General features: G+C 38.4%; 1 protein-coding gene across 4 annotated transcripts in view; it reads right to left on the bottom strand.

The window, feature by feature from the left end:
• Positions 1 to 14,610, bottom strand: part of NEO1 (neogenin 1) — a 132,990-nt gene that overhangs the window by 58,271 nt on the left and 60,109 nt on the right. For all 4 annotated transcript variants that reach the window (XM_066635068.1, XM_066635069.1, XM_066635070.1 and 1 more), the window contains exons 6-7: positions 8,533 to 8,687; positions 4,500 to 4,620 (exon numbers count right to left, since the gene is read on the bottom strand). In XM_066635068.1, coding sequence (XP_066491165.1) covers positions 4,500 to 4,620; positions 8,533 to 8,687 — 276 coding nt within the window. The remainder of the gene's footprint in view (positions 1 to 4,499; positions 4,621 to 8,532; positions 8,688 to 14,610) is intronic.

The following is a 14,610-nucleotide window of genomic DNA, read 5'->3' as shown; positions in this document are numbered from 1 at the left end:
TCTAGTGGCTGTCTGCTGGCGTTCTTTTTGCATCTTTTTAGATTGTGAGCCCTTTTGGGACAGGGAGCCATTAGTTATTTGATTTTTCTCTGTAAACCGCTTTGTGAACTTTTAGTTGAAAAGCGGTATATAAATACTGTTAATAATAATAATTTATTGGACTGTTGTGAGGAATGCTGCAACAATTAGACACAGCAGCACTGTAACTAGGGTGGGGTACTAGTATTGCTTACTGCAGGCACATATACCATTACAATGTAACATTTTCATAATATTTTTCCTCAGCATTTCCTTTTGTATTGGTTTTCAAATCTACACAGAACTTCACAATGTTTCATTATTAATATACTCAAGAATATTTTTCATTATATTAAAGCAAAACAATTATTGCCTTTAATTAGTTGCCCTGGGAGTTGAATCCAATATTCAATAAATAATATCCTTAGTTCTTTAAAATTGCATATTTTGTCTCCCTTCATTAACCCTAATGAAAAACTCATTAACGTAACCATTAGAGTTAACTCCCATAATTTAATCATCCATTCTGAAACAGAGAACGAATCGTATTTTGTTTCCAACAGCAGACTAATACAGTACTACTCTAGCTGCTACCACTATATTACATATTAATTCCTTCCTCTTAGAAATGGTTTCTTTCTAACATGCTGACAGAAGTATTCTACAGCCTAAAGTATGCTTTCATTTAAATATATTTTATTGCCTGTGTTATTTTCCAATATGCTGACACCTTAGTATAACCTCACAAAGTGTAAAGTATCTTTTTTCTATAAAACTAATTTACATCATGTTTCCTTTCTATATCTATTCATTTCTATATATTTTATTTGAGAACATGTATCACTTTGGAGCATTTTCATTATTACTTCATATATCATTATTTGGAGCATAATCTGTCTTTAACACTGTACAGGAAGGCTCCCATGTTCGCAGATCAGGTCCACAGGGCCTCTCACATGTGCCCCCTCCAGAAGTGGGGGAGCAAAGCTCCCCTTGCCTCTGGAGGGTCCTCTGAGCCCAGTAGAGGCCGTGGATGTCCATCTGTGGCCTCTGCTGGGCTCAGACTGAGCCCTAGAGTTTAAAAAGTCACTTCCAGTTTCTCAGTGAAACCAGAAAAGATGTTTTTAAAGCCTTAAAGGTATTAGGAAGCCCAGGAAAGCCCTGGAGGGGGACAGAACCCCCACAGATACAGAAGCATGCAACAACAATCAACATGTTGCATCAACATATCAACAATTCCAACATGTTGAAACTTCATTTATAACATTGTTTTCCAATTTTGTAAACATCTCTCTCTACATATGATTTAACTCCAATAGAATTTATATACACTGACATTATTAGCATGGGTCTTCTCATAATCAAGTTTTCAAATATTAAGTTCTGAGAGATAAAATTCTTCTATATGGCGTTTAATTAACACACCTTTTGATCTGAATATACTCAAACTATAATCTTACCCATTTTACTTATGCCACTACTACACCACTTTCAACAAAATCTATCATATATTTGATTTCTCCCCATCTCAAATATTTATAATCCTCTTTCTGGATTAAAATTGCACTGAGTCTGGGGATTTACCTAGACAATGTGTTTTGATATTTATCCCATACCCTTCCTCCCCCCAAAATGATTAAACAGGACAGCTAAACTAGAAAATAATTGTTGGTCTTAACTTTGAGTTGCTCTGTGCTGAATAAGAAGAAAGGTGTGAGGATTGACAGGAGGCACTGACTAAAAGCCAGGCAATTAAGACTTTGGAACAATTTGAGAGAATATAGGTGCTGCTGCGCTGACCACTTCAACTGTACCCTTCAATCTCTTTTCCAAATTGGGAGAAATGATGTACGTCCTATTTCTGTGTGCTCTCTCTTAGAAAGCAGAGGAACGAACACACACACACACACACACACACACACACACACACAAAATATGCCAGTAGGAGCATACTGAATTAATCTGAAGGCTTCAAACAAGCTAGATTAAAGGCACTGCTATACATAACAAATGCCAATGGAAATACCAGTATTATCCCACACCAATATTTTCCACAGCAGTTATAATACATAACACTGTCTTAAAGCTATGGTCAAAGATAAAAGTGAATCGTTCACTGGACTCGTTCACGTTTTACAGATGCGTTCAAGTTTGGTACTGACTATGCTGCTGAAACAGCCATTGTGGCTCTGAATTCTTCTTTCTCTTCTTATTCATCTTACTATTCTGATTTTTGAACTACAGTTTGAAAATAGAAATACAGTAAGTCTTTAAAAAAATCTACACATTTAGACTGCCTTTCTATTTAAACTTCATGACTGTGTGCTTGTTTAGCTCTTCCTAAATTCACTAGAATAATTTTTTACAATTTTGGCAAGGAGAATGTTTTTAATTTTTCCAATGAAAGCTTTTAAAGGAAGTCATAAAAGTGTGATAAACACATTCCTCCCATACTTGTGACATGTTTTGATTAAAAAGGAAGTCATTAATTTTTTTCCTGTCATGTCCAATAATCCCAAAGGTGTGTCACCAGTACATCAGAGATTGGGTATTCAGAAAGGAAAGAAACATTTCCCATCATGCCAACCAAAAGTGATGCCACATTTAGATAAAATACCAGTGTTAACATAAAAGCAATATAGCAGCAGACTGTGTTTTTGCACACAACAAATAAAGGAAAATCAAATACTTATCTGCTTCCCTCAGAGACTACAAACCTAAGGATAGGAACTAACTAAAACAAATTTGATCGGAAATTACAAATTACAAACAGAAACAGTATTTCATTACAATAATTTCTAAGAGGTGGCCACAGCTGAGTGTTTCTGCCTTTTTCTTCACAGAGGAAGAAAGAGGTTTCCATTACTCAGATCCCCCCCCCCCCGAACAAGTAGGAAGGGGAGCAGAGCATGAACTGAAGCAATTCTGTCTGCAGTAGGAAAGAAGGGGCAGCAAAAAGATAGGGGAAGAAAAGCCCCATACCCCACATCTCACTTCCCTGAAACATTTATTATGGGACCCAGTTTTAAATGTCAACAGGATAAATGTTATTAAGGATTGCTTTTGCCAAGAAAAAGTTAAGAGATGCACTCCATCTAGTCAATGAATAAATTGCTATTTGGGGGGAAAGAAAGTTGCTGAAAGAAAGCAATGGAAATTAACTTGACTTGAACATTTTTATAACTGAAGTCATTGAGTCATAGTGACTAAAGTCATTATTCACTGCATTATTGGAAGCTGCCTTATACTGAATCAGGCCATTGGCCCTTCTAAGTCAGTATTGTCAGCACAGACTGGCAGCAGCTCTCAAGGGCTTCAGGCAGATATCTTTCTACCGTGAGACGCCAGGGAACTCGGGAACTTGTTCATGCAAAGCAGATGTTCTACCACCATCAATCCAACATGATCAATACCACTGATCAAGATACATTCTTAAATACAGTCATGCGCCACTTAGAGAAAGGGATGCAGACCAGCACCCCCATCACCAAGCAAGCTTGATTTTATGCAAAGCGTCTGAAAATGAAGCGAGCTGTGCTCCCCTCGCCTCTGGAGGCTTTTCTCTTAACATCTGCGCACTGTCTCTACAAAGCTCAAATGCCTGTTTCAGATGAAAACATGTGACTTCTACCATATATTCCGGCCTGCTCTCTTTCTGCATCAGAGGGGGCCCTGTTGGTTGTGCCGTCATCAAGAGAGGTTAGGGGGGTGGCGGCCAGAAATAGGGCCTTCTCAGTGGTGGGGCCTGTACTGTGGAATTCCCTCCCCTTTGAGAACAGCTCCTGCGTTGTTAACCTTCCGGCGACGCCTGAAGACGTTTTTATTCCAGCAAGCTTTTGATGTTTGATGGTTGCTTTTAATCTGTCTTAATCTGTTTTTACTGCTGATTTTATTGCTGTGGGTTGTTTTTTACCTTTTTATTACTGTTTTAAAGTAATTTATGACTTTTTGATGTTGTTTGCTGCCTTGGGTGCCCAAGGTGGATTACAAATAAAATAAATAAACTTCTGGTTCCCTGGGAAACCGGAAGTCACATGCTTTTAATCAAAACAGACAATCTGAGCCTCTGCGAGGCACAGAAAAGTCTCCAGAGGCGAGGGGTGCGTGGCTCCCCTTGGCTTCAGAGGTGGGAGGGTGAACAGGGACCAGTGGCGGCTGTTGCATATGCAAGCTGTTGCTGGTCAAAAAAGTCACTAAGCGACGCTCACCTGTACTGCAGAAGTGCAACTTTTTGCCTAAAACCAATCACATTTACAAGCTGAATAAAGTTATTCTGGATCCACAAACAGAATGCTTCAAACTGATAAAAACTGATAAAAAAGGATTTGGATACATTTTACAAAATGAAGGAATTTAATGTATTCAAAAAAGCACCCTGGTTTATGAAAACAATAGTGATAACACTGTTTAAAAAAAATCAAGCACTAAATTTGAAATACTTATTCTCCACATATTGACAATATATGGTCTTGGTTGCTTACCATGATCTAGTATTATCAGCTGTGCTCCAGCCTGCACATTTCCCACATCATTTTCTGCAATACACTGATAAAATCCTTCATCCGATTTCACTAGCCCCAAAACCTGAAGGTTATGTTCCTTCTACGAGAGAAGACAAATGGTATCAGCTTCTATTCACCAAAATTAGGATGACAAAACTACATGAGTCTTAAAGATTGAAAAAATGTAAAAGGTAACATTATCTTCAAGTCTCATGACAAACAAAACCATGTTTACATTTCAGAAGTATTTTGTTTCTCAGCCCTCAAATGATTTGGTACCAAGATTCACACAAACTATTGCTAGAAAAAAAAGTCAAAACCTGGAAACTGACTGGGCATTGATATGATTACCATGTGTAACTAATAATGGTTTTAATTAATATGCATACTAGGATATCATGCACTATCAAAGTTTCAGCTTAATTTATTTACTGATAAACGGACTACAGCAGGGATGACCAAACTTGCTTAATGTAAGAGCCACATATGATGAACTCTCAGATGTTTGAGAGTCGCAAAAGAGATGTTTGAATTTATTTAAAAAGTTTTAATGCTTCTTACTTACCATGAACATTGAACATGTTTTGAGTGGATTCTCAATTTATTTCCAGTAAATTATGAAGCTTGAACATCTTTTATTTACCTTTTATATTAACAGTAATGCAAAAAGGAACTCAGCCAACATGGTATTTCCATGAGCTGCACATTATATGTCAAAGAGCTGCATGTGGCTTGCGAACCTTGGCTTGGCCACCCCTAGACTATAGCAAAACTAGTGTGTTATACTGGCATATCATTAAAATGTTATTTAGTTCTGAGCAGCAAAGATTCAAGAAACAGTCTCCATAATGTCTATTTGAAATATTAATTTTTACTGTAGATCAACCAACTAGAAAAGGCCACTGGCTCCTTACAACAGTTCAGAAAGAACTGTTTACCAATCAGAAAGAGTTTACCAATCTTTTCCACCACTTCCTACAACAGCAACTATTTAAAATCAGCCTTAGAATTTAAGGGAATTACCTTTGTGCACTGCTCTGGCACTAAACCCAAGGGCTAATCACCTCTGGACCAATGTCATATCCCAGCTTCTCAAACCAGTTTTCTCTCCTTGTTATTAGCCAGCTCAGCTGAGTCCTTTACCTAGCCAGACCATTATCCATTTTTCCTGCACTGGCTGACCTTCACTGTAAACTAGGACAAGCCACACCCTGATGCCAGAAGATCTGGGCAAGATATAGAAACCATATGGTCACCTAGATCAGGGGGGTCCAAACTTTTGGCAGGAGGACCACATCACCTCTCTGACACTGTGTCAGTGTCCAGGAGAAAAAGAATTAATTTACATTTCAAATTTGAAAAAAATTACATATTTTACATATATGAATATTTTAGAGATGAAACCTATAGGAATGAATGAAGGTCTTGCAATAGCTCAAGGCCTATAAAAGACCTTGCACAAAGCAAGGCCATCCTTTCCTTTACTGCCACTGTTGCATCCCAGATGTGAAACAGCAAGCAGTGGAGGGAGCCCTCATCCCACAGCTCATGCAAGTGGTTGAACAGTTCACCCTCACGCTGAGAGCCATTGCACCGGGCCAGCATGGGCTCCAGCAAATTTCCAGAGGACCAGAGGCTTATTGGAGACTGAGGGCTCCTTGGGGGCCGGATTGGGAGTCCCCAAGGGCTGTAAATGGCCCCCAGGCTGGGATTTGGGCAACTCTGACCTAGATGGATCTGTGGATAACACATGTGGTGTCTTACTGGTATCAAGTCATAATATATGAACTATTATGCTGACTAGCAAAAATGTTTATTTACTTTCTATCTCATGGAGAATACTGAACTTCCTACTTGTGGGGGTGAGGGAGGCAGTAGAACAGTGCACTGTCAAAGGAGGAGATAGGACTGGTGGAACTCTACTGGATCCAGAGTCCCGTATTGGGCCTCACAGCCCGACACAAGGTGCCCTTATTCTGTGCTGGCTAAATAGCCGATGCAGAGTCAAGTTGCCCCATTGCAGGGCTGCTTCCCTTACTCAGGTGAAGGGGACAAATGTCCCTTTCTCCTGAGGAGCTGCTGCTGGCTGCCCAGTGCACACAGGATGCCACATCAGCCTTGCATGCCAGGATTGGGCTGCAATCCTATACACACTTTCCTTGAATAAGCCCCAATGAATTCAATGTAAGTTACTTCTGAGTAGCCATGCATAGGTTTGGGCTGTTATCTAGAGAGAGAAATCTAAGTACATTCAAGTTTAAGCTGTCTTTCTGCCACTTCCTCCTGAATGTCTACTCACTGTAACAAAACTAACCCAACACACACTTAATTTGTTATTTTCCCTTCACAACTGTCTTACCCCACTTCCACCCCATTAGTCTCTTAACATCCATTTTAATGTTTGGTGATCTGAAGTGTTCTTTTTTCTCCCCTTCATTGTTCCTCAGCTCCAAGCTGGGTCAAATACAATCATCTTCATCTCCAGAATCTCTACAATATCCACACTCTTCTCTCTGCCTTGCTACAATTCTTAATTAAACTGAGAAACTACCAACCTTTCCTTCTGACTCCCCTATTTTTCATCTCTAATCTGTTATTAATTCTGTCCATCTTAGTCTGCCTGCCATTCCAACTGCATCCCCTTTCCACTTGTCTGTTTTCACTGGCTCTGAAATTTTACACATAAGTTTCCCATTTTTAGGCATAGGGATGATCAATATAAAGGTACAGAAGAGTGAAGAAATATAAGGGTTAAGGAAAAAGAAAGCCATCCTGCACACTATGTTGACTAAATAGGAGCCCTACAAAAATAGTAGCAATGGGACTCATCCAGAAGAATTTCTCAGAAGATTGTGCCCTTAACCTTTACAATTTCTTCACTCTACTGCATGTTCATATCTATTATCTTTTGTCCCGCTCCATCCCTTATAACCAGCTTGTTATACCCCTTCTGTTACTATTTTCATACATTCATATGTAATGCCAAACTCTACTATTAAAATTCTGTCCTCACACAACCAGTGCCAATACTGACAGCACTTTTTCTTTTAACTTTTTTGGAAAGTGGGGGAAGGATAAGTCCAAACTTATTTTTTTCTCTCATGCTCTTTCACAACGATTTCTTCTCCTTTAGGCTCAGTGCCTTGCTTACCTCTCCCCTCTCCCCCTCTTTCAATCTAGATTGCAGCCCTGAAGGCAAAGACTTTATATATTAAAAGTAACTTTTGAATAGGATGTACTCTATTCAGTGTTTGACAAATGTATTAACTACTAGGGGGGATTTCTGGCTACAGACATCTGGAAAAAGAGAAGTTGCATTTTTCAATTACATTAGTCTGTAATTATAAATACCCACTTCCAATTCTTAGCTGCTTTATACTTTTCATTTAGAAGACACATGTTCTAGAAAAATTTGTGCAATATTATTTAGAATATTCTCATTTCACTTTTCAACAATATTCACAAAGTCGTAGTTTACACAAGCCATTAGATGCATAATACCACTACTGAATTTATGCTTAAAATGGTTCATTAATTTTTCTAAACCTTAGAACAGTAGAAATGCAATATTCAACTGTTATCAGATCTACTGTGTACAGATACCATATACTGCAGTGATTTTTCCAGAGTCATTCAAAGGCAAGGAAGGCTTCTCAAAATAATTTCAAAATACTTTTACTAGAAAAAGTTTCAGTAATCTGACATTAGGCTGCAGCCTACATCAGCTTGGCCAGGCCATCAATATATGATAACATACACTCAGCTGGAGACTTTAAGATCAACATTATTACACTGCATCAGGACACTCTGATCAACAAAAAAAGGAGTGGGAAGGAGTACAAAGCCCTCTTGTCTATCAAGATTCAATCTATTGCTTCTGGGTAATTATCAAATAAAAAACAGTTTAAAAATAGTATTTCCCTGGATTAAAACAGATTTGTGCATCTATATAAACATTTGGCACTGTACAGATTTAGCTACAAGAAAATAAGGCCACAAATTTCATACTTACTACAATTTTAAAGTAGTCACTGGGGATCACAACATCTCCATTCTTCACCCACTTCACCGTAGGAGTTGGCTTTCCAGTCACATCACATTCAAACACAATATCCATGGATTCATGAGCATAGATATTAGATGGATGCTTCAAAAACTCTGGAGGAGCTTAAAATACAAGAAGATATTTCATTTTTGTGTGGAGTATGCTGCATAACCATTACATAAAACAAAAATGGAAAAGGGATGAGTACTCTTAAGATATACTGTGTGAGAGACTTTCAATAAGGCTAAATGAACAGATTTGAACAATTCTTGCTGTTCAAGAATATTTATTCTTTATTCAAGAATACACACTACAGTTTCAATAGGGATGTCAACTTTATTAAAGTATTTTAATTGATAATCTGCCTTTTAATAGATTAAATTTAATAGATTAAGTTAAAATGTATGCATTATTGCAATCTTAGAGATTTAGAACAAAGAAACATCTCCATGTGAACCTCAAAAACAACTAGACTTTCTGCAAATAACTTCTCCAAGCTTAAGGGCAGCACTGAATGCTCTCCTTCAGCACTGGTACCCACAGTTTGAGCAACGGTGAAATTATAGATTTTCCAGATGCTCCCATGACATATATCAGTCTGTCCAAGGTTTAGACTGAAATCAAAATCTGTGGAGCCACAACACAAAAGACGATCTGAGATTGTGGAAGCTTTTACTTACAGCACCAGAGGTGCTTTCAGCACCAGAAGACAACATCTTGACATTTTAATGCCTATTCTCAGAGAGGCTTGTGGTCTCATGGCCTAATCATGGCCCAATCTCATGGCCCATGGTACACTCATTTTATGAATTTCAAAGGATGTCAACGTAAGTTAACTATATGAGCCCCATGCAGGGGGGAAAAAGACACACCCAAGTAATATCAGAACTTCCATCTTGCCAACACAGCACCTCTGAAAGCATCCATACTATACTCTATACTAATCAACCAAAACTAACTTATTGATGAATAAACAAAGGCAAATTAAGATTAAAATTAAAATTAAGACTAAAAATTTAAAAAATTGAGAACTTTTTTCTGAAATTCTGGAGAGAGAGTGTTCGAGACAGCAAGTTGAAAGAACTAAACAGGAAGTTTATGCCCCTTCATGAATGAGAAAAGCATGCATATAGGTCTTGAGGGAAGGAACAAGAAATTTTTCAAGATCTGGAAGCTTCCAAATTGCTTCTAGAACATGTCCTATACCAACTAAACTAAAGCTTTAGTTAATGAATCACCCAATTAAAGTTTGCAGTTCTAGTTTTATATTGCAGTAAGTATTTAAAATTACAAAATTGTATTTTACAAACTCAAGTAAATTTCTTAAATACTAAAAGGTATACAGCAAAGGGGCCTAAATTAAAGGAGCCTCAAGTACTATTTTAAATATATATGGATCTCCAGTAAGCAATCAACTGTACTTAGACTGAAACATCTGTTGAAATGGAGAAAAACATGAAGGATTGAGTTCAACTCTCAAAGCATTCCAACAGGAAGAAAAATTCCCATACATGAGTTTCAATTATATGCATGGTAGGAAAGACCAACAGTCACAGAAAAATAGAGGGATAAATAATATCAAGCATTGGAATGCCTGCAAACAATAAAGATGACCCAACAATAAACAGGTCGGCCTGTATATCTGCAGGGGTTCCTTTCTCAGAACCTTTGTAGTTACCAAAATCCATGAAGTTTAAAACTGCAGATTTGGACCACCTAGATCAGGGGTGTTAAATTTCTTTCATACCAAGAGCCAAATGGCATTCATGATGCCTGCTGAGGGCCAGAAGTGATGATGTTAGGCAGGATGTCATTAAAAACCTCATTAAAAAACCACTTTTTCTCACTTAGGAATTCATTAACTACAAATGACAGAAGAGAAAACACGCTAATCTTTATCATATTTCAAGATATGGGAGAGCCCAATTTTTGTGGGGGGCTGCCCTTTTAGTAGTAACACCTCACCAATGCTCAGCAGCTGAGAGCTGGACGAAAAGCTTCCGCAGGCCGCATCCGGGCCCCGGGCCTTATGTTTGACACCCCTGACCTGGATACTCTGAATACAAGCGGAATGTTTGAAGCCCTTCTGAGGCTCAGAGAGGCCTCTCACAGCTTCAGCAGGACTCAGAATGCCACCTGGAGAGTTTTAAAGTGAACTTCCGGTTTTCTGTGAAAACCGGAAGCTCACCTCAAAGCCTCCCAGACGGCCTCAGAGGCTGCGCAAGGCCTCTGTAGGCCTCCATAAGCCTCCCAGACGCTACCAGAACAAGTTTCTGGTCACGTCTGGAAGGTCTTTAGTAGGATCCAGCTGCAGGATTGGAACCCGCAAATGATGAAATTTGCACGGTCTGAATCCACTGATTTGGAGGGCCCATCACATTTTCTATGGTTAAATTAGGAGATCCAAATACAAATCAACTATTTCAAATTAACCTTACATAATTAAATGTACAAGCATGCTTCCCAGGAAGCCTCAGAATGCCTTATAAGGCAATAAAAATGTTACTTCCAATTTTACAGTAAAACCAGAACTTTTTTTCTTAGTCATTCTGAGGCCCGCAGAGGCAGATGTGTGCAATCTGAGGGGCTCAGAATATCCTTTGGAGGTGAGGCGTAGGGGGCCACTGATTCAATTCAGAATTAACAAACTACAGATAAAGGGCCCTCCTGTATAAATCCACATTTATGCCTAAGATTCTTAACAGTCTTACTTTAGTTGGAGTTTTTATGTCTTATAGTCAAAGGAGGAATGTTTTGTTTTTGCCTAATATGAAGTCTGGGGTGGTAGAAGCCATGATTACAAGTGTTGAGAATGGAAAACATTCAATTCATTGAACATTTTCTCTCCATTAAAGAATTTTGAAATGCTTTCAAAAATTAGTTTTGCAGCTTAACTACTTCAGAATTCCAATCAATTAACATGAGTGCAGATATTTATAGTAGGCAAGTTAAACTGATAATCAGAGAGCAGGTGAGACAATTATATAAAATAAGATTAAAGGAAAATTACTTGTTTCCACCTCAGACGATTCTATCTCAAAGTATCCTTAGAAGTTTACCTTCTTTTCACCTTTTCTAGTCAATGTTATCATACAGAGAACAATTATAAATATAACTGAACATTGCTTTGCGATGTTCCAACCAGAGACAGGCCGCATATGCAATGGCCCATCGCCAGTCACTGTTCTCCCCCACCCAAGGCTCCAAATCTGAGTAGTGCTGTTCTCCCCTTGCCTCCGGGGGCTTTTCTGAGCCCCACAGAGGCAGCACACTCAGAATGGACTTTTCAGCTGAAAAATTGCAACTTCTGGTTTCTGGAGGGAAACTGCAAGTGACTTTTTTTGCCTTATAAGGCATTTGGAGGCCTGGGGAAGCCCTTCCCTGGCCTCCGAATGCCTTATAAGATGAAAAAAAGAGTTTCCCTCCAGAAGCCAGAAGTTGTGATTTTTCAGCCAAAAAGTCCATTTTGAGCCTCACAGAGGCAGCATGCAGATATGAGCTGCCTCTGTGGGGCTCAGAAAAGCCCCTGGAGGTGAGTGGAGAACAGCTCTCCTCAGCTTTGGAGGTGTCCATTAGCGTCAGGTGCCACTTGATGGGGGTGTCAGAACTCATTCCCATTGTTAAGGAATGTACACCTGTATACAGTTGTGTTCACTGTGACAAGAGAAGCTATATATTTTAATTTTAATGTTTTACCATGCGGAGCACAGAAGCAATAAAAAACCTTGGAAAAGAAAGAAGGAGAAGAGAAAGCTATAGAAGTATTTGAAAATGTTATTTATTTTACTCATAAGTAAGCCCACTGTGTTCAGTAAGACTTGGGTTGTAATCCTATCTTACTCATCAGAAACAAACACCTCTAGCTATCTTACATTTTCCAACAATCCCTATAAGACCACTGACCTGCATACATTGTTGAATAAAGGCATGTAAAAGCTGCAGGTTATCCTGGGAAGGGGAGGGGGAGAGATTATATTTAAGAATGGTCTAAATGACTTTTTTGCCAAATATCAGTTATGATTTCTATGCTATTTTCAGCCAGTGTCATTACACAACCAACAGCAGTGTCCTTAACTCTTGCAGAACTAAGCAAGCAGAAAAGGAATGTTGTTGCCATTAAGTACCCTGTTCTAAAAATAATTCTGCATGAGTGGCAGGCTACAATTTTTATGAAGCAGCAGCTGTTATGAAACCTCGTTAATATATAAAGTTTCAGTTTTTAAGACATCCTAGCTAAAATGTAAGAAAAGCTAGCTACTACAATTCCCTAACAGTATCAGTGTCTGCACTGCAGATATTTTAGACCATATCAATGGCTAATTTATCTGCATTCTTGTCCCTTAGGATTTCTCAAGATCCCCCTACAAAAGAAACCATTTTGCAAAATGGTAAGAACCACTGATAACTTGGTTTTAAGTTTCATGGTATTTGTAAAATTAAATACAGTTTTCTAAATCAGTTCTTTAAAAACCCTCCCTTAAAGTCAGCTAACTAGAAGCAAAGAGAAATGAATAATGCAAATTAAAAATTTAAATTCTCCAAGAGAAAAGATTAAATTATTGCAGTACTGCCCCTCATGGTACTTTATACTTATTGAGTTAAAACCCACAAAGAAAGGAACAGCTATTTTGCATTCATTTCCAAATCTGAATGACCATTACCATGCCTCTCAGTATTACATCACCCACGGTATGCTTGAAATTATTTCCATTTCTTTATTTTGAAGATTTATACTCTGTTTTGATCAAACAATCTCTAAAGTCATTTGCAACAGATTGCAATAATGAAAAATGCAACCTAGCAGACTTTGCTGCTAGATAGAGAAAATTTAAAGTACCCTCTGTTCACTTTAGTCCCAGGGCAAGTAGTAACTGACATACAGTTCTTTCTTGCAGATAGGAGAGAAAGGCAAACTCACTGTAGCTACTTGTTCTCTGGTCAAGGTCTGGGGCCAGGCTAGTAAGCCAGCTTGCTTACAATATGGGGGTTCAATATGAGAGTAATTCATTAAAAAGTAACATAAGAAGAGCCCTGTGGGATCAGACAAAGGGCCCATCTACTCCAGCTTCCTCTATCTCACAGTGGCTCACCAGATGCTTCAGAGAGCACACAAATAAGAAACCTATACCCTATTGCATCTCCCTTGCATGTGGTATTTGGGATACCTCTAAAACCCAGAGGATGAATATAGTCATCATGGCTTGTAACATATGATGGACTTTTCCTCCATAAATCCTTGTTTATTTAGAAGATTTTTATATAAGCCACCTTTCCCCAGGCTAAAAGCCTGGTGCTTAGGCTTTCTCTAACAGTGGTGGTCAATTGGGAAAGACCTCTGTCTGAAACCCTGAAAAGTCACTGCTGATCAGTATAAAAGAAGTATATAAGCAAACCAATTATATCACTTGTTAGAAGTTTCACATATGTGAGGACTTTCTCCAATGAATCCATGACACCAACATTCAGAAAACACCATTTTTGTTCTGTTCTGAGATAATTTAATATGTCATGTCTAATGGAATACAGGTGAGACAAATTCGCAGATAAAAAATGCGTGGATAAATAGGCTGCACCTGTACTCTTTAATAACAGGAATTGGCGATTACATCAAACAGTAACAAGAACTCAGTTTGAAACCGACAGGCCAGGAAACACAAAAACAATGTAGCTTATGTCATAGAATTTATAGGAATCTATGGAGAGTCAAATGACACTTTTATAACCTTGTCAGCCTTTGTTTGTCTCTATGTTACTTCCTGAGTTAAACTGATAAAGAGGATACTGCCTTTTGATAATCTATGTAAGGGAAGTCTGACCACTCCTTTCACTGACTAAATGAGATCAAACTATTCTCCCGCTTGCCGCCCAATAATTTTCAGTATGACTAACATGAAAGAGAAGAATTATGCAACTACCATCTTTCTTTTTACAGAGGTTGCATTATAACCTTAGACACTATGCCACAATAAACCAGACCATGAAAGCAAAGGTGTTTAAGAATTATGCAAAAATGTTCACCTCAGCACTGACCCAGAGCAACCTGAT

The sequence above is a fragment of the Tiliqua scincoides genome, chromosome 8, assembly GCF_035046505.1.
Source record: "Tiliqua scincoides isolate rTilSci1 chromosome 8, rTilSci1.hap2, whole genome shotgun sequence".
NCBI classification, from domain to species: domain Eukaryota; kingdom Metazoa; phylum Chordata; class Lepidosauria; order Squamata; family Scincidae; genus Tiliqua; species Tiliqua scincoides.
The sequence above is the reverse complement of the archived record's forward strand: the minus strand, read 5'-3'. Positions and strand labels throughout refer to the sequence as shown.